At 44.5% G+C, this 27,672-nt stretch overlaps 1 protein-coding gene across 1 annotated transcript; it reads right to left on the bottom strand.

Moving 5' to 3' along the window:
* Positions 1 to 520: 520 nt before the first annotated feature.
* On the bottom strand, positions 521 to 27,672 carry galnt11 (UDP-N-acetyl-alpha-D-galactosamine:polypeptide N-acetylgalactosaminyltransferase 11 (GalNAc-T11)). Its single transcript, XM_080752439.1, has 12 exons — positions 27,560 to 27,672; positions 18,923 to 19,194; positions 17,379 to 17,502; positions 14,582 to 14,748; positions 10,261 to 10,389; positions 9,283 to 9,526; positions 7,427 to 7,544; positions 6,875 to 7,027; positions 5,613 to 5,819; positions 4,551 to 4,655; positions 3,784 to 3,921; positions 521 to 2,257 (listed from the first exon to the last, which is right to left on the bottom strand). Exons 2-12 carry the CDS (start codon positions 19,158 to 19,160, stop codon positions 2,126 to 2,128), a joined length of 1,755 nt encoding a protein of 584 aa, XP_080608565.1. The 5' UTR covers positions 19,161 to 19,194; positions 27,560 to 27,672; the 3' UTR covers positions 521 to 2,125.

Here is a 27,672-nt window from a genome sequence, read left to right as displayed (position 1 = left end):
TCGCTACCACTTCCTTCCTTCCTTCTTCTGATAAAACATGATTGTCTCTCAAAGAAAAAACAAAAAAGGAGAAATTGATTTCCCCAAAAGGTCAAAGTTCACATGATCAGATACAGGACAGGGCTCTGTGACGTCCTCAACGTCAGGCCTCGTAGGGACAAGGTCCTGTGCGTGACTTCATCAGCGGCAGATCCATAGACATTAAAAGGTAGACACCACGTTGGATTCTGGGGCTACGTGTAATACGTCACCGCGGGTGCAATGTTGTAGAGCAGGGGTTCCCAAACTTTTGTTGTCTCAGGGCACCCATAAATATCTTTTTTCAATCCGAGGCACCCCTACATTGTAATTTTCACTCCCAGCACCTTATATTTATAGCACATCTTCGTTGTCGGGTGAAAGTCCAAAACCGTTCGTTTTGTATTTATCATCTATAAAATGTACTAATCTAGTGAAAACAGCAGATCTACAAGCACACAACGCCTCGCATCGCGAGGCGTTGTGTGCTTGTAGATCGGCTGTTTTCACTAGTTTTGTGTGACAGTCTTGTATGATGAAGCAGGGCTTTGCTTCACCAAAAGATGTACACATTTAAAACTTGGCGATACGAGGTTTCTGCCCGACAGTGACGATATTTTAGTGATTATGTTGCGAGGAAAACGTTGAGATAATAGGCATTTTGGTTAGAACTGACTGAAAATAACTTTGTACTTCAAGTTTAAAATACTAAATATTTGTTCAAGTGTCTAAATAAATTCCAAATATTATCAAATTATCTCACAGCACCCCTGCACTGCCGTCACAGCACCCCAGGGTGCCCCGTCACCCACTTTGAAAACCCCTGTTGTAGAGGGGAGCTCATAAGGGGCATGCGGAGCGGCTTGGTTTACATCGTCGCTGTCGGGAAGAAAACCTTGTATCTCTGAGTTTCAAATTTGTGTTTTTTTCCGTAAAGCAAAGCCCTGGTTCATCACACAAGACTAGACTTGCACAAAACTAGTGAAAATAGCTGATCTACAAGCAGAGAATCTTGTCTACAAGCACACAACACCTCGCGCTGCGAGGCGGCTATTTTCACTAGTTTAGATCATTTTTATAACGATAAATACAAAACGAACGGTTTTGGACATACCCGACAACAGCGATATGTTGGCTATATTTTCATGCACACTGGCTAAGCCAGTTGAGTGTCTAAATGGAAGTACCAGAATTTGGCAGGAGTACCGTTCAATTTACAAATATGTGTTGTGATTGGCTTAAAAAAAAAAGAAAGAAATCCGGGGGAAATACATACCACTGAAGTCCCGGAGATGAGAAATGGATGGGAACTAGGCAAATTTCTATGCGACTATGCAGTACAAGGGGATAATACAAATTTTGGTACCACCCGTAACATTTTTGGATTTTCTTCTTCGTACATGTCTCTAGTTTATATTTTGGTATGATAACCCTTTCTGGGAAGTAGCTTAATTGATGTTATCACCCGCTATAGTCGGTGTCCCATTAACTTTACATTACAGGGAAAAAAAGGTAAAAAAAAAACTGCTTTAAGTAGCATTATGAGGAGTCAAACTAGGGGTTTTTCATGATTCTGAATCCATTGCAAGCATCTGTTTTGCACAAAAAACATTCCTTGTGCTAAAAACGACGGTTTAGTGGTTTGAAAAAGGGATGAAAAGATTTGAGGGGGCCGTTTTAGCCCAAGGAATGTTTTTCGTGCAAAACAAATGCTTGCAATGGATTCAGAATCATGAAAAAAAACCCTAGTTTGACCACTCATATGCTACTTAAAGCAGATTATTTTTAGCTTTTTTCCCTGTAATGTAAGGTTAATGGGACACCGACTCTAACGGCTGATAACATCAATTAAGCTACTTCTCAGAAAGGGTTATCATACCAAAATATAAACTAGAGACATGTAGGAAGACACAAATGTAAAAAACTTACGGTCACCGTGGGTGGTACCAATTTGTGAAAATATCAGTATTATCCCCTGGTCTAAATATACGTAGCGCCCGCGAAGAAAGACGCATCGCCCCGACAAACTCCAGCGGCCAACGAGGTGTCTACGTGTCTGTGTCTACGCGCAGCCCTCAAGGAACGACGTTCAGTGACCTCATCCACGTCAGCCCTCCAGCTGCCACTGCTGTGCCTCCGAGCCGTCACAGATCGCCATGGCCACGTAGCCCTTGGCTCCCATTGGCTGAAGTACGGACAGGCACTGACCAACCGAAACCTGGTACAGACGATTAGACTTCTACAGCAGAGAGAGAGAGAGAGAGAGAGAGAGAGAGAGAGAGAGAGAGAGAGGCAGTGACGAAGCATGCTTGTTACAATGCTTTACCTCACTCTTTAGTAACAGTAAACGTTTAAAACAGGGATCTTTATAACACACCGTTCCAGCCGTCATCTTGGATTAGATTAAGATTGATTACGATTGGACTTTTAGGGTTTTTTGAGTGGCATCTATTGTTAACACATCTGGTCCCAACCCCGAGTTTCCCGAGTTTGGGACGTTTTTTAAGATTCTTTTTTTTTTTTTGTAATGACCTCCAAAAATGTACTTAGCATGATCGCGATTGCGAAATTGCATGTTTAACCTCCATAACAAACCCCATCTTTCAAACATGGCAGCCATGTTTGTTTACATAATGTAAAAAAACATAATGGCTGATATCTCATGAATGCCTTAACGGATTTCCAAGCGGATTTTTTTTGTTTGAAAGCTGTGGACAGCGTGCACACACGTGGTGCATGATCTAGGCATGGGAGTGCATGATCCGTGCACTATGAATTACATGGAAGTCTATGGAGACCATGGCATCTTGGACCTTCAAAGATATTTAATTGATTGCAACAAATGTGTTAATTATGTCTCCATTATGACCACGGACATGCTCTAAAAGCATGCAAAATATAGTATTTTCATTTTGTGAGGTCATTAAATAAAATATAAATATCTGGGTCCCAGATATAAAAAATATAGAAATACAATGGAGGTCTGTGGCCAAATGCATTGCAAACTAGGGGTCCTTGAAATGAAGAAAGAAGAAAAATGGAGGGATAAAAAAAAAATCATTGTGTTATCTGACTGGTTCTTTATCCATTTATGTGTTGGCTATTAAAAAAAAAATACAGATCTACAAGGGCTCCGCTGGAATTTTCACAGGGTTCCCACACATTTTTACCAATTAATTTCCAAAACCTTTCCAAAACTTTTCCAGAATATTCAACCCAATTTCCAGGACTATATAACAATAATTCAGCTCAATAACAAGTCGCTTACTCTTATGTGCAATATGCCTAAAGACAGGTAGTGTATGCCAGTGGTTCTCAACCTTTTCAGGCTGTGACCCCTGAAATAATCATATTTTAACTGGGGACCCGGCACCCTGACGAGCACTAAGAGTTGAGGAATTTTGTATAACACGTTTCTATAGTGAAAATAGACGATCTACATGCTCACAACGCCTCGCAATTGTGAGCATGTAGATCGGCTATTTTCACAATTTCTGCCTCTAATATTTGACAATTTGGCCAATGTTTAATTTGTCATTTCAGAGGTATTAACAAAATCAATAACCAAAGACAATGCAAAGCTATTTTTTCCAGGACCTTCCAGGACCCCTTGATCAATTCCAAAACCTTTCCAGTACTGGAAAAATATTTTTCTAATTTCAAAATATTCCCAGGAATTTCATGACCGTGGGAACCCTGTCCATTTATGTGTTGGCTATTAAAAATAAAATACAGATCTACAAGGGCTCCGCATCATCATCTCACCCCCAGGTTCCACTGCTGAGAGCCTCCAGATCCGTGACACTTCATCAGGCGAGGCGTGTCCGAGGAGCGCACCTCAGACACGTCCAGACACAACAAGCCTGCAAGAACCAACTCACTGTCCTCGTTGTAGGACCACACCTGCACGCACGCACGCACGCAGGCACGCACACACACACGCACACACACACGCACGCACGCACACACGCACACATTTGAAATGTTTATTTATGTCCACATAAGCAGAAGTACAAGAATGCCTCGTACAAAGGACATAAACAATATCAGTGCAGTCAGATAATTAGGAAAACTGCCAGTTACAAAGTGCAGAACATTGTTACATACAATACTGTTAGCATACATGTCAAGCACAGCAGACAACAATCATGGGTAAAGATAACAACGCCTCTCCAAATGGAGCGGCTTCCTATAATAGCTGATACAGAGCAGTACCTTGCTAATTGTTTGGCTCTCCTTTTGGGGAGGCCGGCCATTTGAAGGCCCCTCACAACCAGCTTGTGCACATGCCCTAGGCTCCCAAAGATAAAAACCAAAAGTTTACATCTGTAGCCTAGCTGTGCGATGGTCTGCTCCAGCTGATGATATTTTAACACTTTGGTTAAGAAAGCTCACTCTCGGAAACACTCGGCTGACGCCTCGTGTTTCCCAACGCCTCTCAGCCGGTGTATACTACCCCGGTAACCACTCGCCTCTTGTGGCTTATTGCTTTAATATATATATTTTTCCCATAACAATGCGCGTGCGCCCACCTGTTCCGGGTCCCGCGGGTCACATGATCTCAGCACCACAGCCCCTCCCTTCTGACTGGCTCTGCCCTGAGCCACCAAACAATGACCTGAGAACACATTCACTAACTACACACACACACACACGCAGGCACGCACTTTGAAGTTGCACATGGCAGATACGACAGATAACATAAATATACAAAGAAATTATATCATATCTTTATTTTATACTATCTTTATATCTTTATAACTTTATACTTAAAAAAATAACATTGATAGTGGAAATAGCGATCTACAAGCTCACAACGCGTCGCAATGTGACGCGTTGTGAGCTTTTAGATCTGCTGTTTCCACTATTTTTCAACATGGAAACGATGATGACGATTATGAAATATAATCGCGATTATGTCAAATAATGGTTATTAGACAATTATGTCAAAATTGTGACAGCCAGAGTTCCCACACATTTTTACCAATTAATTTCCAAAACTTTTCCAAATATTTCCCAGAATATTTAACCCAATTTCCAGGACTATATAACAATAATTCAGCTCAATAACAAGTCGCTTACTCCTATGCGCAATGCCCAAAGACAGGTAGTGTATGCCAGTGGTTCTCAACCTTTTCAGGCTGTGACCCCTGAAATAATCATATTTTAACTGGGGACCCGGCACCCTGACGAGCACTAAGAGTTGAGGAATTGTGTATAACACTGTTCTATTGTGAAAATAGCAGATCTACATGCTCACAACGCCTCGCGTTTTGCGAGGCGTTGTGAGCATGTAGATCTGCTATTTTCACAATTTCTGCCTCTAATATTTGACAATTTGGCCCATGTTTAATTTGTCATTTCAGAGGTATTAACAAAATCAATAACCAAAGACAATGCATAGCTATTTTTTTCCAGGACCTTCCAGGACCCCTTGATCAATTCCAAAACTTTTCCAGTACTGGAAAAATATTTTTCTAATTTCAAAATATTTCTAGGAATTTCATGACCGTGGGAACCCTGGACAGCCCTAATGGGAACAGATTAAAACACACGATTTTCTGAGACAGACAGACAGACAGACAGACAGGTACCCGGCCAGCCTGCAGGACGGCAGCTCGTCTCAGACTCTTGTTGAACTGCTGTCGCTGTATCTTGTCGCTGTGGGCCATCTCTGGGTAGACGGTCTCCAGGTACCACCGGAAGGAGTGGCACTTCAGCCGGTCCCGGAGCGCCACGCGCTCGCTGATGTCGCCGTAGTCCCGCCCACGCAGCTCCGGACGCAGAGACAGATACTGCTCCTGATTGGATGGACCCACAGCACAGACAGTAAAGTAATAATGCTCCTGATTGGACCCACAGCACAGACAGTAATTACCCCCCATTTAGCCCCCAATGCACTTTAGATTTTAACCACTCTAACCATTATTTTATTACTATTAAAACAAAATAAAAAGCAGGTATACAAGCTCACAAGCGAGCTTGTAGATCTGCTGTTTTTGAAAAAATTGTGAACATTTGTGCTAGTTTTTTTCGACCCGACAATGTTAAAAAAATGACCTTTCAGAGCTGGTAGTCGGCAGCCATCTTGGATCGGTTTAAAAACAAGTTAAATCATTAAATCAACATCAATTATGGATTCCTCAACCCCAAAAAGTCGCAAAAAAAGATTCCCCGCCCTTTTTAAAAATACACCCCGGCTAAATTTGTTTAATAATCCTCCTAGATGACAAATCCATTGAGAAACGGACCTTTGCTCTCCACGGTCACGGAAGTGCCATAAACGACCCAACTATATTATTACCAGTAAGACTCCCTAAATCGGGAGATAAGCGACCGTCAGGTCGCATGTTAAAACCGGCCTGATGGTGGCGCTAAATGGGACAGATCCATGTTGATGACATAACTGTAGATATACTGTGTACCGCTTTGCGTGATTTTAGGGTAAAATCTGTAGGAGCAGTGTCCAAAAATGTGATCAGCCTGATGGTGGTACTATATGGGACAGATCCATGTTTATGACATGAGTGTAGACATACTGTGTACCGATTTGCATGATTTTAGGGCAAACATTGTAGGAGCAGTGTCCATACACGTGTTTTGCAAGAATCGGCCTCATGGTGGCGCTAGAAGAGGGTCAAGTGAGACTTGATGGTGGAGGTTGTGGTTTGGCAGGCAAGGAGTGTGTATGCAAAATTTGGCATGGATCGGGGCAACGGTTGCTGAGATATGAGCAGGCAAAGGTTTGTCGTGTGACGTGTGACAGACGGACTGACGGACGGACAGCTGGTCGAGGTTTTGATAGTACCCGCAACTGCGACCTGACGGTCGCAATTATTATTCTGCACGTGTGTACCTTATATTCGTCCATCCAAACGTGCGCTAGCCGCAGTGAATTGTGGGCCATGGTGTCCTGGCCCCCCGGGGACCCGTACGGACGTCTCTTCCTGAAGATGTGACCCACTCTGGAGCATGGAACTATTAGCAGCTGCCCTCCACACATCCAGATCTGAGACACACAGAGGAGCTATTCATTCATCTATTAAACTATTAGCAGCTGCCCTCCACACATCCAGATCTGAGACACACAGAAGAACTATTCATTCATCTATTAAACTATTAGCAGCTGCCCTCCAGTCCACACATCCAGATCTGAGACACACAGAGGAACTATTAGCAGCTGGCCTCCACACATCCAGATCTGAGACACACAGAGGAACTATTCATTCATCTGAATCAATTGTTAAAATGTGTGTGTGTGTGTGTGTGTGTGTGTGTGTGTGTGTGTGTGCGTGCGTGCGTGCGTGCGTGCGTGCGTGCGTGCGTGCGTGCGTGCGTGCGTGCGTGCGTGCGTGCGTGCGTGCGTGCGTGCGTGCGTGCGTGTGGATTATAGAAGTGGTGGCATCACCCTGAAGGAAATCTCCAAGTTCTCTCCGCCCCAAATGTCCATCCCGGCGTCGTATTGGCCCAGCTCGTTGAAATACTTCCTGTTTATGGCAAACAGACCACCTGCCATGGTGGGAGACCTGGGAGTCACACAGGTAGAGACAGATAGACCATTAGAAAAGCAGGGGGCGCCCGCTGGCCTAGGGTTTTTACTACTTTTCATTGGTTCAATATTATTTTAACCAACACTCAGATGTAAAGGGTGTTCAATAGCCCTTATCAGGGTTCCCAGTTCCCACACAATTTTACCAATTAATTTCCCAAACTTTTCCAGAATATTTAACCCAATTTCTAGGACTATATAACAATAATTCAGCTCAATAACAGGTTGCTTACTCCTATGCGCAATGCCCAAAGACAGGCAGTGTATGCCAGTGGTTCTCAACCTTTTCAGGCTGTGACCCCCGAAATAATCATGTTTTAACTGGGGACCCGGCACCCTGACGAGCACTAAGAGTTGAGGAATTTTGTATAACACGGTTCTATTGTGAAAATAGCAGATCTACATGCTCACAACGCCTCGCGGCATGTAGATCGGCTATTTTCACAAGTTCTGCCTCTAATATTTGACAATTTGGCCCATGTTTAATTTGTCATTTCAGAGGTATTAACAAAATCAATAACCAAAGACAATGCATAGCTATTTTTTTCCAGGACCTTCCAGGACCCTTTTGATCAATTCCAAAACTTTTCCAGTACTGGAAAAATATTTTTTCTAATTTCAAAATATTTCCAGGAATTTCATGACCGTGGGAACCCTGCCTGATTTATATTATGCCAAAAATCAAAAACCTCGAAAATGGAGTTAAGAGGTTTTGGCACGACAGTGACGACGGTGTCCCCGTAGTCCAGCTGGGACACGAAGTCTGTGCATGCTCTAGTTACCCAGGGGCATAGTTCCGCCGATTTAAAATGACTCCAATACGGAACTAAAACTTCCTATTGTCTTCCTAATCCTATCCTAAGAATTGCTCTCCATTGGATCCCATTCATTTTCCCCTTTCGTGTTCTAACCTTAATTACAATTTTCATGAATACTTTATGGTTCCTATCGCTAATTAAAAATTGCCTTTCAATCACCATGATATGTGTTTTGTGAAAAAAATAAGGTCCCATTTATGTTAAAATTGATGATAAAGTTGCGGGGGGGCGTGGCCAACTAAACTGATACCAGCCGGCTGTGTTCTTCTTTGTGTGTTGTATTTCGGGAGGCTCCGACCCCATTCTCCCATGTATCCCTGCGGTTGCACGTGACCGTTGGCAGCCAATAGCCTCCTCTGGTGCCTTTACAATCTATGATGGCAACACCCATGCCAAGGACCCATATTGTGACATTTGCGCTGCATAGAAACCAATGGCTTCGCTTTGTCCATATCTTTTATTCAGTCTATGTAGGGCTGTCACGATATGACATTTTACATGACGATTAATTGTCACTCAAATAATTGCGATTAACGATTTAATTGTGTTTTTGTCGTTGATAATTACATTTCTGTTTGGCTTTTAGGCTTTGAAGTTGCACATGGTAGATATGACACATAACCTAAATATACAAAGAAATAATGGACATATTTGACAACTTTCTACTTAAAAAATAACATTGATAGTGGAAATAGCCGATCTACAAGCTCACAAAGCGTCGCGATGCGACGCGTTGTGAGCTTGTAGATCTGCTATTTCCACTATTTTTTACTTATATATGAAACATTTTCAACATTCACGATTATGACGATTATGAAAAATAATCGCGATTATGTAAAATAATTGCGATTAGACGATTATGTAATAATTGTGACAGCCCTAAGTCTATGTCGTTACCTGATGGGCAGCGTGGGGTCGCGGTCCAGCTGGTTCTGGGGCAGCGGCTCCCACTTGAAGTGCAGCCCCCAGTTGAAGCCCCCCCTGACCAGGGGGGAGGGGCTGTAGGCCAGCGTGTCGGCCGAGATGATGTCGATCACCGGACAGACGGCCGTCCGTCTGTCCTGCTGCAGGACGGACAGCAGAGGCTCCAGCCACGCCTGGTTCACCTCACAGTGGCTGTCCAGGAACACCAGGACCTCACCTACACACACACGCACACACACACACACACACACACACACACACACACACACGCACACACACACACGCACACGCACACAGTTTACAGTTTAGGCATTTAGCAGACGCTTTTAATCCAAAGCGACTTACAATAAGCAGATAAAACATCACAATAATAAACAAGATAATATGTCAGTACATCAATAGCAATATAACAAATGCAAATGAATATCTATCTAGAAAACAATATAATCAGTCAAGAAAAAAAGGTTCTAAAAACCTAAAAACAAATGCTAACTAGCTTCATGTATGGTCATTGAGTGTTTCAGTAGTGCTATGGGTTTAGGTGGAGTCTGAAGAGGTGAGTCTTCAGTCCACCACGAAAGCTAGCGAGTGAGTCTGTTGTTCTAAGTGCGACAGGGAGTTTATTCCACAACTTTGGGGCCAGGAGGGCAAACTGTCTCGGACGAGTGGATTTTTGCCCTGGGGTTTTTAGCGAGGGTTCTGTCAGCACACACAAACACTAGGGCAGGGGTCTTCAACAGGGGGCCCGGGACCCCTAGGGGGTCCTCAGAGTTACTACAGGGGGTCCTCCAAATGTTTTTGTGATAGAAGCGCTCCCCAATTCCCCTGGCGCGGCAGGGTGAGAGCGGAAACCAGGACTACAGGTTAGGTAGTTGGCACTGGGTGAGAAAATGGGTTGCAAAACCGTGGGATAATTTTTTATTTTTTTTTAAAGGAGGGGTGAGGTCTCACCGGTAGCATGAGAGGCTCCAATCATGCGTCCTCGGATGAGGCCTTCTCTCTTCTGGTTCCTCACCACCTTCACCAGGTTCTTCTGGAGGGACTGCTGCACATACCTGTCCAAGGTCTCCTTCAGGTCCTCTGACACACAGCACAGTACACAACAGTCAACAACAGTCAACGCGCGTGTGTGTTATTTGATTTTATATGAGTGAGTGAATTTCCCCACAAGCAAATTAGAATTTCCTTTTCCCCTACAAGATTGTTTGAGTTTGTTTTATGATTAAAGGAGTAGTTCACCCCAAAAATGACTTTTTTTCTATTGATTACTCATGCCATGGAGAGTAGAGTTCAATAATATTTTTAGTTTTTTGTCGCATTCCTAAGACAAAAATTTGATAACAATAAATTTACCCCCATTCTTACCGGATGGGGACCCATTTCGATACGGGTCCCCATCCGGAATCAATGAATGGAGGTAAATTTACTCGAACCAATTTTGTCTTGAATGTCACATTCCTAAGACAAAATTTGGTTCGAGTAAATTTACCCCCATTCATTTTACAGGTTTTGTAACAATTTGGAAGAATTGTATAAATATTCAACCTTATTTGTCGAATGTTTAAAGCAATTATGACATGCTGTTTTTTCATGTCTTTGTCCTGGTCCTTAAAACGTGTATTAAAATGTTAAAACTGAAAACTCCACTCCAGTGAGCCATTGCATGTGTTTCTCTCTCTCTGTTCTGTTGCATTTAAATGGTAAAACATGGTGAATTGGAACGATACAAACAGTGCAAAGTAACAAGTAATGGTTAATTGGAACGATACAAACAGTGCAAAGTAACAAGTAATGGTTAATTGGAACGATGCAAACACAGTGGAAAGTTACCAGAAAAGGTGATACAATCACACCCTCCCCCTGGACGATGATGCGTTCGTCCAGAGACCAACCAATGAACTCACTTTTCTGAGCCTAAGTATTCAAAAAAATAAACTACAGATTACAGAAAAAAAATTAAAAAATCACACCCGTGTGAAGTGGAGCTGTGTGTGTGTGTGTGTGTGTGTGTGTGTGTGTGTGTGTGTGGATCATGTGTACCGATTTTTGTGACATTTGAAGAAAATATGTAGGAAAAGGAGGAAAAAGGGTGTTTTGGAGAAAATTCAAGATGGCGGAAAATCTATCATGGCACAAATGGGCGTGGCCTATATGGGGAGATGCGTCATGACCCAAGGAATCCAGGGAAAAAATATTTTTAATTTTCCGACCTACGGTTCAAGAGTTACAGGCCAAAACGTAAAGTGGGGTGTTATGGCGCCACCATGCGGCCAAATGACACAATTATTTTTTATTTAATCCTTGAAATCATTATGAACCTCCTCTCCAAGTCTTGAAACTCTAGCCCCTATGGTTTGCGAGAGACAAATAATTGAATGTGAGTTTTTGCGATTCCCATTATAAGTCAATGGGGAAAATTAATTCACTAATAAATTAATATCAATTAAACTATTGAACCTTTCTCTTAGCAAGTTACTAGCCCACGATTCCCGAGTAAGCCGGTCGATTTGACATATGGCGCGAGTGTGTGGTGGCAAAACTGTGGGACTAGTAGCGTGCCGAAGTTTAGGAAGTTTCACACAGCTCCAAAAAACTCTGAATGTTGAAAGTTCCATTTTTTGGGGTGTAATTGAGGTCAGGAAACATAAAAAAAAAAAAGCATAAAAAAATTAATGTCATGACCTTTATGATCTAATCGTGTCTACATTACAATAGTTCCAAATATCTGCCACTGTCAGGCAGAAACCTTGAATCTCCAAGTTTCAAATTTGTACGTTTTTTTCACAAGGTAAAGCCCTGCTTCATTAGCCTGGTTCAGACCCTGAATCGCTAGCCACACCCCTTTAAAATTGTGTTTGGGCGATGCAGGGCACAGATATAAAGAGCTAGATGCCTCGTTCGCCTCTGCAGTTCATTGGAGCGACGTGCAACAGTTGTAGTCCGGACATCCTGGAAAAACTAAGGGAACGCTGTCAGTCAAAGTGACTACTGGCCAATCACAGCGCGACTTTTCCGGGACTTATCCAAGGACTATAATTCAATTCAACAGAGCCAGTTCTGATGTTGCGCGGCTCAGCTGTTCTTACAGGCTGCGTACGTAAAGACCCGCCCCCACCTACCTCTGATTGGCCTAGCAACTTCCCTATGTGTGACGCACGTGGAAGCAATGCACACGTGATTCCCTTAGTCTCTCGATGCACATGCATCAGAGTCGAAGGAGGCGTCTACCTTTCTATGTCTATGATTCAGGGAGTCTGGTGTTGCTCTCGCTGAAGAGGTTTTCCTCGTTTGGAAATCCGTACGACGAATCAGCGTTGTGAATCAGCGTCTTGTGATCAGTGTGGGTGGGGTTTTCCCTGAACTCATGTGCGATTCGCCGCCGCCGGACCCGACGGTGCGAGGCGTTGTGTGCTTGAAGATCGGCTGTTTTCACTAGTTTAAATCATTCTTAAAATGATAAACGCAAAACAAAGAGTTTTGGACATAAAAGGTTTCCACCCGACAACGACGATATATATATTTTTGAGCGGTGGTCACACCGTCTCCTATACGTGGCCGTGTGTGTGGGAATGCGTGCGTGTCTGTCTGTCTGTGTATGTAGCCTGCAATACCTTTTCTGACCACACATGTTAAAGGAGTAGTTCACCCCCAAAATGACTTTTTTTCTATTGATTTCTCATGCCATGGAGAGTAGAGTTCAATAATATTTTTTGGTTTTTGTCACATTTCTAAGACAAAAATTTGATTTGAGTAAATTTACCCCCATTGATTCCGGATGGTGACCCGTTTCGAAACGGGTCACCATCCGAAATGAATGGGGGTAAATTTATTGTTATCACATTTATGTCTTAGGAATGTGACAAAAAACTACAAATATTATTGAACTCTACTCTCCATGGCATGAGTAATCAATAGAAAAAAAGTCATTTTGGGGGTGAACTACTCCTTTAAGGTAGGGGCGCTGTTGTTCAGGCCAGGCCATAGGGCCAGGCACACTTACGCACGCACACACGCACACACACACACACACACACACACACACACACACACACACACACACACACACACACACACACACACACACACACACACACACACACACACACACACACACACGCAGCCTCCACCGCTCAGTTCACACGAGTGTGATTTTTTTAAACATTTTGGGCACAACGAGGCGCCCACTCTCCCCGTTACCTGAGTGTGTCAGTGTGTGTACACACCCAGCTCCCCGTTACCTGAGTGTGTCAGTGTGTGTACACACCCAGCTCGTTGTGGTGTTACTTGAGTGTGTCAGTGTGTGTACACACCCATCTCTCTGTGGTGTTACCTGAGTGTGTCAGTGTGAGTACACACCCAGCTCGTTGTGGTGTTACCTGAGTGTGTCAGTGTGTGTACACACCCATCTCTCTGTGGTGTTACCTGAGTGTGTCAGTGTGTGTACACACCCAGCTCCCTGTTACCTGAGTGTGTCAGTGTGTGTACACACCCAGCTCGCTGTGGTGTTACCTGAGTGTGTCAGTGTGTGTACACACCCAGCTCCCTGTTACCTGAGTGTGTCAGTGTGTGTACAAACCCAGCTCGTTGTGGTGTTACCTGAGTGTGTCAGTGTGTGTACACACCCAGGTCGTTGTGGTGTTACCTGAGTGTGTCAGTGTGTGTACACACCCAGCTCGTTGTGGTGTTACCTGAGTGTGTCAGTGTGTGTACACACCCAGCTCGTTGTGGTGTTACCTGAGTGTGTCAGTGTGTGTACACACCCAGCTCGTTGTGGTGTTACCTGAGTGTGTCAGTGTGTGTACACACCCAGCTCGTGTGGTGTTACCTGAGTGTGTCAGTGTGTGTACACACCCAGCTCGTGTGGTGTTACCTGAGTGTGTCAGTGTGTGTACACACCCAGCTCGCTGTGTGTTACCTGAGTGTGTCAGTGTGTGTACACACCCAGCTCTCTGTGGTGTTACCTGAGTGTGTCAGTGTGTGTACACACCCAGCTCCCCGTTACCTGAGTGTGTCAGTGTGTGTACACACCCAGCTCGTTGTGGTGTTACCTGAGTGTGTCAGTGTGTGTACACACCCAGCTCCTACCTGAGTGTGTCAGTGTGTGTACACACCCAGCTCTCTGTGGTGTTACCTGAGTGTGTCAGTGTGTGTACACACCCAGCTCCTACCTGAGTGTGTCAGTGTGTGTACACACCCAGCTCTCTGTGGTGTTACCTGAGTGTGTCAGTGTGTGTACACACCCATCTCGTAGTGTGTCAGTGTGTGTACACACCCAGCTCGCTGTGGTCGTCCACCAGGATGACTTCGTGCAGCAGGTAGGCGGGCGTGCGGTCCACCACGCTGTGGACGGTGCGCAGCAGGGCCGACAGCGCCTCGTTGAAGAAGCAGATCACTACGCTCACAGAAGGTAGTCCCTCCGGGTACACTCTGCCCCTACACCTGCACACACAGACACAAACACATTTTAATTATTTTATTGGATTACGATTAGAGACATAAATCATCAAAATCCAATAGTAATAAGAGGCAATGCAGTACAGTACAAATGATCATGTTCACAAATAATGTCCTTGATTCCCTATGCTATAGGGCAGATCATGAAACACATAAACTATGGATATAGATGGCACCGTCTTTTCCAAATAAAGTGACTGCCAATGATGGCAGACACAGAACTTAGCCAATTGTTTTGCTGCTTTTTTTTGCCAGTCCAGCAAGTTGGAGTCCTCTCACACACATGGAATGAACATGCCCCAGGCTACCAAATATCAAAATGATAATTTTACAATTATAACCACAAGCAGAGATGGCATTTGCAAGGGGCTGATATTTTGACCATTTATAGCTAAAGCAGGTGTCCATGTACATGGGTTCCCACACACACACACAGACACACAGACACACACACACGCACACACGCAAACGCACACACACACACACACACATTAGGTGTCTTTTATTTTGAAGTGATCCCAGCAGTTAGTAGATTGCCGCGATTTCCTCCCATAGGCGGGCGCTTTTATTCTGAAGAGTCAAAGTGAAAAACGTGCAACGTTCCGTGCGACTTTACATATTTCCGGTGTCACATTACAAGTCTTGCGACTCAACATGGATCATGGCTGCCGACTCCCGACGAGTGTTTATGTTGCTATTTTGCCGTGAAAGAATTGGGTTTTGGGATAAAAAAAAATGTTTGGAGATAGAGGCTTCTTTGCAGCAAGATGAATGAGACTCAACGGAGGATTTTCGCTGCGTGTGCACGTCTTTGCCCAATGGTAAGTGATGCGCGAGTGTAGCGTCACACATGGAGTCCCTAGACAGTACTGTAAGGATTAATAATAAACATGTTATACTGTATATTTACTGATGATCTTCAGGATAGGCACATTACCGCCCTTCTTTTATATCCCGATGATCTTCAGGATAGGCATTAAAGTGTTAACAATATCTGACTTAACTTACCCACTGCCCCATGACAAGTTTGACGAGTTTTGGAGACTTTGATCGCTGCGATGTGGTTCCCATTTCACCTTATAAAAAGCACTTCCGCTCTGGTACCGGAAACTGATCCGTTTCCGTATCTGGGAGGGCGGGACTAAGTGTTCCTCAACGGCCGCATCTGGTTTTCATTTGTTTACGGAGAAAACATGGACGCTCGTAGCTCCGAGACGGCTCAATGGATTTCGCTCAGTTTTTTTATTTTTTTATTTTGTAACCGCGAAGGTGCGCTACGTAAAAGGTAAGAAAACTTCAGCAGTGAAGTGGAAAAGACGCTTTTTAAACCCTGCAGCCAATGAGTTATTAATCACATAAGTAAAATATCAAAGCTCTTTTCTTTGGCTTGATAATTACAGCAGGTGTTGTGTGCTTGTAGATCTGCTGTTTTCACTAGTTTAGTGCATTTTATAGATGATAAATACAAAACAAACGGTTTTGGACATACAAGGTTTCCACCCGACAACGATGATATGCTATAAATATCAGGAGCTGGGAGTGAAAATTATAATGTAGGGGTGCCTCAGATTAAAAAAATATTTATGGGGTGCCCTGAGACAAAAATGTTTGGGAACCCCTGGATTACAGAATATAGGCGTGTGTGTAGTCTTGTGCTTGAAACCCAACAGGCCCGCATGGATGCAGATTTTCTACCGCTCGGATGCACAGAGGCTCCACTCGCGCACGCGAAGATTCTTTTCTGCTGCAGGCGAAAAATGAAGTGAGCCGTGCCTTTTGAAGAGTTTAATTTCATTTAGCTATATGAACTAGAGCAGGGGTCTTCAACAGGGAGTCCAGGTCCTCAGAGTTACTACAGGGGGTCCTCCAAATCTTTGTGACTTTTTTATGTTAAGCACTTGTACCCTTGTGTCCATATTCTGAGAACTTTAGCCAAAAATAGCAGATCTACAAGCTCAAAACGCCGCGTTGTGAGCTTGTAGATCGGCTATTTTGGGCAAAGAGGTTTAGTGTAGAGGGGAAAAAGAGCAGACCTAAGTACAGAGTGAAAGGTCAAGTTTATTAACTCATTCGCTGCCTTTTCAAAATGGCACCAGGATGCCAAAGCATGTAATTTCTAGTGCACGGATCATGCACGCCCATGCCTAGATCATGCACCATGCACCGCTTGGAAATCCGTTCAGGCATTCATGAGATAGAAGCCATTATGTTCTCTGCCATGTTTGAAAGATGTGGTTGGTATGGGGGTTAAACATACAATTTTGCGATTGCGATCATGCCTACTACATTGTTGGAGGTCCAATTTTCTTTTTTGAAAAAAAACTATTCGATTTTTTTTTTCTTTTTTTTTCAAAATGTCTGCCAACTCAGGAAGCTCGGGCCCTGGCGGCCTCTAACAACTGTAATAACTCGGGAAACTCAGGAGGGGGCAGCAAATGAGTTAAGTATTGACGGTTCAAGTGGTTAAATATCTCAAAACATTAATTGACATGAATTCAAAATACACTGATGATTTTGCTGTCAAACAATGAAATTATATTGAATCTACGAAAAGGCTGAGGGGGTGTCTGTGTGTGTGTGTGTGTGTCTGTGCGCGCACGCACACACAGTCTTACTGTGAGTCTCTGGTGTCTGGTAGCTGTCTGTGTGATCCCAGTCTGTTGGAGATGAGAACATTGAAGGCGTGTTTGTGATAACCCTGATCTCTGACCTGCTGGTCTGATGCTGTATAGATCATACCTGGAGGGGAGGAAGAAAGAAAAGGTTATTTCCGAGCGTTCATACAAACACAATTCACCCTTTGTCAAGTCCCGCCCCTTGTCCGGCCCCTCTTCACACCCATCGGTTTCTGTGTCTTGGTGGGACATTCGGTGGGACACTCCATCCACTACCATTTTAATTCAGTTACTTTGCATTGTTATTCTGTGTGTTCAATTCTAATTTCAAACTTGGTTTCAGTCAAATGGAGCTGCTCAGTGGCAGTATAGTGACTCAGCATGTTTTTAAATGTTTTTATTTCTCCAAAACATATGTTTTAGCAACTTCAACATAAAAAAGGTGGAACCAGGGCGGGACAAGGCAGATAGAGCCTGCTGATTGGTCAGTCAGGGACCAACCAGAAGGCTAACAAAGGGTGAATTGACCTGTGCTTGGGGAAGGGAAGCAAGGCGGGGACGGTGAGTACTACAGGAGCTGTCCCGGTGGCTATTATGGAATGCGTAGGAGACGGTGGGGGAAGGAGCGCTTGTTTTCCGTTCACCAGCGTCGGCTGGTTAGCTACTCACCAGCGTCAGGGTTACTGAGGTTAGGGTTGGGATTTGGGTTAGGTTTAGGCATAGAGGTTAACATTCACCCGCACGGTCCAAGTGACCACAGCCGAGCGCTCCCGACCTCCGCTCCAGCCAATCACAAGCCGCACCTTCTAATTTATCCAACCCCGTCTCCTACGGATATCGTGTCCCGGTCAGAGGCACAGTTCCGCCAATTTAAAATGATTCCAATACGGAACGAAAACTTCCTATGATTGGCCGCTAGTTGCGCTGTTTCCCCCCCCCCCCCCCCGGCCGATCGCAAAAAGAATTGTTCTCCATTGGACCCCATTAATTTTCCCCTTTCGTTTTCTAACCTTAATTAACACTTTCATACATACTTTATGGTTCCTATCGCTAGTTAAAAATTGCCTTTCAATCACGATGATATGCGTTTTGTGAAAATAAGGTCCCATTTATGTTAAAATTGATGATAAAGTTGCGGGGGGCGTGGCCAACTAAACTGATACCAGCCGGCTGTGTTCTTCTTCGTGTGCTGTATTTCGGGAGGCTCCGACCACATTCTCGCATGTATCCCTGCGGTTGCACGTGACCGTTGGCAGCCAATAGCATCCTCTGGTGCCTTTACAATCTATGATGGCGACACCCATGCCAAGGACCCATATTGTGTCATTTGCGCTGCATAGAAACCAATGGCTTCGCTTTGTCCATATCTTTTATACAGTCTATGGTCCCGGTGGGAGCTCCTCACTGGCAGTTGAGCCAATAGGATACAACAGCAGTGACGACAGACAGAGATGTGTGTAGGGAGGGATTAACAGGCATAACGACTACATTGGGGAGAAAAAGTGATAAAAAGCAAAAAGCAAAAATAAAAAAAGGTCACTAACCCATCTCAGGGGACAGCTCTGCTCCCTTGTTGGCCCCCGGAGCCCTTCGGCCCGCCCTCTGAGGGACCTTAGTGATTGGCTGCTGCTGGTGGAAGGGTCCATTGTTGCGGGGGAACAGGGGGGTGCGGAGGCGGGCGGGGTCGCTCGCCAGGTTGAAGTAGAGGAAGAGGAGGAAGGACCAGGTGACCGAGGTGAAGAGGCAACCATAGAAGAAATACCTCCATGTTGCACCGGTCATGGTGGGCGAGAGAGCATCGTCTTACATTACACAGCTAGAGAGAGAGAGAGAGACTATTCAATTTGTATAAATAACAATTTTTTGGGGGGGTTGGAGATTTTCGTCAGTGTCGCTCAAAAATGCAAAAAAAAAGCATATCTAACAGCTTGCAAACATTATGCAATGCTTTGTGAGCTTGGAGATCGCCCGTTTCCGGTATTTTGGAGGGACACCGTTCTACAACACAGAATGAAATACTGAAATAGGGCTCAAGGCGTCATTCCCACCGGACACCATAAAGATAACAATATGTTGGCGTTCAGATCAATTATGACAGCTTCATCGTTGTGGTGTGGAGTCTGTGGACGCTGCCATCCACTTCAATTGAAATGGATATTTTTATTGTTATCTTTCTTTACCGTTATCGCACCCAGTGGGAAAGGGCCTTAAAGCTGGTTGCACACTGCTGAATTTTTATTTATTTTTTTCATTGCGTTTTGGAGTCAAGGAGAGAGAGAGAGGAGCGAGAGAGAGAGCAAGGGACGCAGTGGCTGTAGCTGTAATTGTGACACGCTGATGCCGTAATGGGGTCCACCCTATGTTCCCCAGGTTCTATGTTCCCCAGGTTCCATGTTCCCCAGGTTCCATGTTCCCCAGGTTCTATGTTCCCCAGGTTCTATGTTCCCCAGGTTCTATGTTCCCCAGGTTCCATGTTCCCCAGGTTCCATGTTCCCCAGGTTCCATGTTCCCCAGGTTCTATGTTCCCCAGGTTCTATATGTTCCCCAGGTTCTATGTTCCCCAGGTTCTATATGTTCCCCAGGTTCTATGTTCCCCAGGTTCTATGTTCCCCGGGTTCCATGTTCCCCAGGTTCTATGTTCCCCAGGTTCTATGTTCCCCAGGTTCTATGTTCCCCAGGTTCTATATGTTCCCCAGGTTCTATGTTCCCCAGGTTCTATATGTTCCCCAGGTTCTATGTTCCCCAGGTTCTGTTCCCCGGGTTCCATGTTCCCCAGGTTCTATGTTCCCCAGGTTCTATGTTCCCCGGGTTCCATGTTCCCCAGGTTCTATGTTCCCCAGGTTCTATGTTCCCCAGGTTCCATGTTCCCCAGGTTCTATGTTCCCCACCCACCCTACCCCAAAAAGGTTTTATGTTCCCCAGGTTCTATGTATGTTCCCCACCTCCATCCCAAAAAGGTTCTATGTTCCCCAGGTTCTATGTTCCCCACCTCCACCCCAAAAAGGTTCTATGTTCCCCAGTTTCTATGTATGTTCCCCACCTCCACCCCAAAAAGGTTCTATGTTCCCCAGGTTCTATGTTCCCCACCTCCACCCCAAAAAGGTTCTATGTTCCCCAGTTTCTATGTATGTTCCCCACCTCCACCCCAAAAAGGTTCTATGTTCCCCAGGTTCTATGTTCCCCACCTCCACCCCAAAAAGGCTCTATGTTCCCCAGGTTCTATGTTCCCCACCTCCGGCTCCAACCCAAAAAGGTTCTATGTTCCCCAGGTTCTATGTTCCCCACCCACCCTACCCCAAAAAAGGTTCTATGTTCCCCACTCAACCAAAAAAAATGATCTACTGTATGTTCTCAACTCAAAGGCAGGAAATGGTGGGACATCCGGGCACTAAGAACATGTGGGCAATCCTAATTTAGGTGCCCATTTGCCCAGGTGCCCTCATGTCCCTACAGTGCCCAGATGTCTCCACCCCTAAGTGCCCACTCGTCTAGGTGCCCACTCGTCCAAATGCCCACATGTCCCTAGTGCCCAGATGTCCACGTGCCCACTCATCCAGATGCCCAGTCATAACAAAAGTATGGTGCCCAGATGTCACTAGTGCCCCCTGTCCCACTAGTATTCTTAATTTCTCCCCATTATTGTGTGTTTAGAGTTTTATTAATAATTAGAAATGAATGTTTTCTGCATTTTTGGATGAGCAGGGAACCTTTTTTGTGGGGGTAAGTGGGGAACATAGAACCTGGGGAACACAGAACCTGGGGAACATAGGTACGGTCCCGCTGTAATAAACACTCTGACAATATTCAAGTCGAGCAACTATTTTGACTATTGTTTGATCATTCGATTAATTTTAAAAGCAATAGAATGAAAGCTAGGAAAATAATGAACAGTTGCTTTCAGCCCAACTCACATTCACTGACAGATGAGTAGACCACACACACACGCACGCACACACGCACACACGAGTAGACCGCACGCACACCAAAGCTGCTGACCTAGCTGACATCGTTACAACACAAAACACAGCAGAAACTGTTAAACCAAGTTAACAGTCAGTGTCAATAATTCACCGGGTGTACACATCTTGATGATCCTTGCACTCCTTAATATCGGCTGGTTGCAATGTCACTGAACTCGTAATATCTGAACATAATGATACTGCTGTTTTTAGACAGAGTAGAAAATAAATTGCGCTATTTTATCGTGAGCATTAGTGAGGATCAATTACACAGTATATGAAGATAGGTTGAAAAGTGGTGATGTCGTCCTTTAAGTGGATAACATAACCTAGGATTTCCAATTGGCCAACGGTCCGTGCACATCACCAGCTCAGTGGTCTTGTGCTTAGAGGGTGTGCCCTTTAGGATTAAGTTTAAGATTTTATTGTTTGTTTTTAAATCTTTTCATGGATTAGCCCCAACTTATATTTCTGATCTCCTCGAATTGTATGTCCCCAAAAGGACATTGAGATCAGCAGGCAAGCTGCAACTGGTGGTCCCTAGATCCAATGTAGTACATAGGGGTGATCGAGCCTTCTCTGTAGCTGCCCCTAAGCTCTGGAATGAACTCCCCCTCACGATCAAACTGGCACCCTCACTCTGTTTTTAAAACCCGTCTTAAAACACATTTTTATTCCCAAGCTTTTAATCCAGAGTGAGTCTTATCTGTGTTTGTATTTGAGTTTCTATTTTATGCCTATCTGTGTTTTTATGTTTATCTTTGTCTTTATTGTTTTTATTTCTGATTTGCTGTGATTATTGTAAAGCACTTTGGTCAACTTTGTTGTTTTTAAATGTGCTCTATAAATAAAGTTGGATTGGATTGGAGACTGCAGAGTTCAATAGTTCAATCCCCTGCTTGGCATGCAGCATTGATGATGGTTGGACTGTCTGGGAGTAATACTGTAAGTCCCTCCCTGGCTGCGACACACTAGAGTCATGTCCTTGTACACCAAGCTGCAGGAAACAGGAGATAGCCTCCTGATACTTAGGCCATAGTGCTCGGGTTACTAAGAACAGTCTGCTCTGTGCACATCAACAGGTGTGATGTCAGTCGATTATGTCTGTCTTGTTTGTTTTTGGAGAAGAATGAAGGCAACATATCGCCGCTGTCGGGTGGAAACCTCCTATCTCCAAGTTTCAAATGTGAACGTTCTTTCGCAAAGTAAAGCCCTGCTTCATCATACAAGGCCGTCGCACAAAAGTAGTGAAAACAGCAGATCTACAAGCACACAACGCCTCGCGGTGCGAGGCGTTGTGTGCTTGCAGATCGGCTGTTTTCACTAGTTTGAATCATTTTTAAAATGACAAATGCAAAACGAACGGTTTTGGACATACATGGTTTCCACCCGACACCGACGATATATTCACTAAAGGTGATGAGAGACACAGTGCAGGGATGGAGAAACTGGCCATGTAGTGCAACAGCAACAACAACTTGTCCTTGAATGTGGATCAAACTAAAGAGATGGTCATTAGAGACCCCAGTGTGCACACCCCAATTACCAACGGCACTGCTGTGGAAATGGTTCCTGGAGGTGAACTTTGCTGATGATGACATGAAGTCGTCTACAAACAGCTCTCACCAAGAAAGCCTATGGGGGTTCCACACTACGCGCAGTCACCGCCTCCTAGCAATTCATTTTCAATGGGAGGCGGGCGGCTATTTTGGGCGCGCAGCGAAGTTTTGGGGCAGCGAGGCGAGTGGGCGCGGTCCCGTGAAATCCCCCGCGAGCGCGCTCGTTTGTGCATGCGTACGCGGGCGGTGAGAGATGGATTGGGGTCATCTTTGTGAAATACCACGCGGCGTTTACTCACTGAGCGAGTATTTGCGTCTCACCGCGGTGCGGCCACCGCTGATCCTAGCGGCAGCCCCAACTCAACCGCCTGTAGTGTGGAGGGCACCTTAGACTTCTAGCGGAGACTGAAGTTAAGTGAAACTGAAGTGGAAAGCGAATTCCCCTTCCTCTATTATGACAACATTCTATAGATGAACCATTGAGAGCATCCTGACAAACTGCATGGAAACTGTACGGACTGGCGATCACAAGTCCCTAGACTAGAGGATACTGTACTATAGTGAGAGCAGCGGAGAGGACCACAGGTGTGTGTGTGTGTGTGTGTGTGTGTGTGTGTGTGTGTGTGTCCCCCAATACCTGACATATACACAGACCAATGTGTCAGAAAGGCCATGAGCATAATGACCGACTCCTCCCACCCTTCCCACCATCTTTTTGAACTCCTGCCATCTGGTAGTAAGAGCTTAAGCCCATTTTCCACTGGCCCAACACCACACCACTCCACACCACACCGCCCACTTGTGCCAGGTTTTCCACTACAAGGACCTGGGTTGAGTGGTGTGAAAGTGGTACTAAACATGGTACTAAAAAGTATCCAATCTAGAGTAGGTCTGAGCTAGGCCAAACAGGGCCAAACACTTCATAATGACTGATCACTCACTGACTTTTCATTTAGACCACCAGGATATAGTTGTAATACACGGTAATAGATTCTATTGTGTTATAACCACTTTTATAATCTATTATAGTGTATTATAATTATCATAGTAATACATTAATACTTTATAGTGTATTATAATCACAGTGATACTCCATTATAGTGTATTATACTTTAGGATAGTTGTAATAAAAGTTTATGTTGTATTATAATCACAGTTAAAATGGTCAATTTGTTTCTTACCGGTAGGGTTACTTTTGTGTAATGGAAAAGGTAGATCGTATGATGCGGTGCGGTGTGGTGTGGTGTGGTGTTAAAGCTGCAGTCGAAAAGGGGCTTTAGAGGTACCAGCAGCTGTCCAACCGTTTCCTGTTCCTCCCCCGAACCATCAGAACCCTGAACGCTCGCCACATACCGCCCCAAAAACAGCATGTTGAGAGATAGCACTTATCCATCTCTCAAAATGATAGATACAGTATGCTGCGTCTATCTATAATGCACTTTGAATGAATCAGCACTCGCACTGGCATCAAACCGACCAGGAAAATGAAGTGGCCTCAACATAAAATGTATTTTATTTTCTAAATATATGCCTATAAAATATATCTTCAGGCCCCATTTATTTCTTTTTTCTTTTTTTTTTTCTTTATAATTTTTATCCCACAATTTTGTAACCCATTTTCACCCAGTGCCAAATGCCGATGTAATCCTGGGCTCTGCTCTCCCTCTGCCACGCCTGGGGAGACAACGGACAAACCTCATGCTTCCTTCAATGCATGAGTAGTCCAAGTTGTTTATTTTCACCTGACAGGGGGGATTTCCCCGGGATGGACATAGCACGTGGAAGGAACACGTTATTCCAACCAGTTCCTTTCCCCTCCATCAGGCGCCCCAGCTGGCCAGGGGGAGGCATTAGAGACCAGGATTACTGCATGTTTTTGTGAGGGTATCAACCCTAGGAGATACAGGGAGAACATGCAAACTCCACACAGAAAGGCCCTATCGCCGACCCCACCTAGGGTGTGGGCGCTGATGATGCGGAGGGAGAAACACGCCCCCCAGCACCCACAGCGTCCCCCGGCGGGAATCGAACCCAGGACCTTCTAGCTGTGAGGTGAAGCGCTAACCACTGCGCCACCGTGCCCCCTTCAGACCCCATTTAGACTGCAGTCAGATCTAGCCTAAATGTGATTTATTTCTCAAATCCGATCTTTTGGCCCGATTGTTCACACTGCATTTGCAAGTTACATGCCCAGATGGGATCTGTGCTCAGACTGATTTTAACAACGTCAACCTCAAAGCCGCCCTGCGTCGACACTTCTTTGGTTACCGTGGTAACGAAGTAGGCGTCATGACTGTTCTCTCTTTGTGTTTTCCTCTGCAGATAGGACCTTGAGAACCAGGGACGTGCTGGGCCCCTGATTCAGCCTGGGAAAAAGAGTTGTAGAGGCCCTCATTGCACGCTATAGAGAGAGATCTCTCTCTCTCTATAGCGCTGCTGCTACTCAAAGATTTGCCATTTCAGATGACAAGCCAGTGGGCCAATTACATGAGTTATATTTTGTCGTTGTCGGGTGGAAACCTTGTATGTCCAAAACCGTTTGTTTTGAATTTATCATTTTAAAAATGATTTAAACTAGTGAAAACAGCCGATCTACAAGCACACAACGCCTTGCGGTGCGAGGCGTTGTGTGCTTGTAGATCTGCTGTTTTCACTACTTTTGTGCGACAGCCTTGTATGATTTGCCAAAGAACGTACAAATGGAGATACGAGGTTTCCACCCGACAACGACGATATACTGTACTAGTGTTGTTGCTGCTCTTATACCACCATTATTACTGGGGTTGGTGGGGGCCTGACAGTAGCCCCCCGCGGGCCGCAAATGGCCCGCTGGCCGCCTATTGGGGAACCCTGTCATACAGTATATTGCCTTAGGCATCGCATCCCCCCAAAGTGCTAGAAGACGTTGAATTTCTCAGTCTGAATGCAATTCTCAAAATGCAATTCAAAATGCAATTCTCGCACTCTGTAATGACATCAGTGGCGCTCAGGTCGTGCTGCAAGTTACGTTTTGGACAGTTTGATATGTGATGTGGGTGGTTCCATCAGGTTACTGCTTTCAGACTCATTTAGAAATCAGATTTGATTCAACCCAGGGAGGAGGATTGAATCCACAGATGTTGCTCCCCTGTATGCCTAGTGTGTATTGTGGAAGTGACAAAATAATTCTGTAATATTGTGGCAGCATGCATGAACACGCGCTTTTGCACGTACACGACTGGATCAGCCTGTTAGACATCCCTACAATGAATGACTCCTATCAGAATATAGCTATTTGACACTTTAGACCCCCTTTAAGTTTTGACAGAATGTGTTCAGGAGAGTAAGACGATCACTGTGACAGTTAAAACACAGGGAACCACTTTCACTCTGTAACAGGAACCTAATCATTAGTCTCTAGTGCTCTCTCTCTCACACACACACACACACACACACACACACACACACACACACACACACACACACACACACACACACACACACACACACACACACACACACACGTTCACCCCCCGAGTTTGATCTGCATTAGGCCCCGGACCCCCATTTGATACCAGGTTTATCCGTGGGACCCCAATTTAAACACTGCAAAATCCTCTGTGTCAATGAATGAACTCTTGTCCAATTGAAACCAAATGGAACCTTGTTTCCATTTGTGAACTCAAAGTTATAGACTGTAGTCTGCAATTCTCCTTTAAGTGATTCAAATTTATTTTGATGCTGTATCAACACATTTTGCTGAAGACCCCCTGGAACCCCCTCGAGGACCCCCTTTGAGAACCACTGTATAGTCTACACCCGTTAACTACAAATTGACTGATGGAACTACAACTATAAATGCCTTACTGATACAAATAGCCTACACATGGACCGATGAACTACACATTGACTGATGACTAATGTCAGAAGTTGAACTAAAAGTACATCACAGACAGACAAGACCTCTAAAGACATCACCCATTGAACTACAGATAGGGTTCCTGTGTAAATAAGCCGAAAAGCTTACAAGGATCTCCTTTTAAGTTGACCTTGTACCAGTGAACTGTACTGTCATGAAGCTACCTTTTCCTATGCAACCTTCTAATTAAGTCTTCAATCAATCAATCAATCAATCATCAATAGACAGAACTACAAATGCATGACTTATGATGGAGCACCAGCTGCTTGCATCAAAAGGGCCATTTTGTAGTTTTTTGTGACAGGGAGTCACGTGTCTCAATAATCAATAACCAATATTATTAATCAGTCATTGGAACAGCTCAGCACATTCACTTGTTGGCTGGCTACTTTAGCTCAGTAAGCTAACGTTAGCTACACATAATCAGGGGATGGGTTTACACCGATATGGGTTACCCTAAATAATTCTGTGACCACGAGTTCAGTGGGGTAAAAATATGTTTTTGGTAAAAGCTTGATTGGACTCGGTTGTATATAATTGATTTAATTTTCATAACCCTGTAATACTAAATCACGCTCACAGTTTTCCATTGTGGGGGGAAAAATAATTAAATAGCGGTAACACAATTGGATAGGTCACCGATGTAAACGTAACACAGAAGCGTTAAAAATACCAATGAACCAAACCTAAAGCCGCATAAATGCCTTAACATTCAATCATTAACTGATCGGACTGATTCGGGATCAATAACACCCCCTAGCTTACCTTTAGACCTCCATTTCCCCCAAGTAACACCAAATAAATCCTTTTACGTTTGTCACGAGACATAAACGTTGTGCAGGAGCGACGCACCAGCTCATATTTACATGGAACTGTCT

This window comes from Nannobrachium achirus (genome assembly GCF_963921795.1).
Source record: "Nannobrachium achirus genome assembly, chromosome: 21".
Classification (NCBI taxonomy): Eukaryota; Metazoa; Chordata; class Actinopteri; order Myctophiformes; family Myctophidae; genus Nannobrachium; species Nannobrachium achirus.
This window is presented reverse-complemented; position numbering and strand designations above follow the sequence as displayed.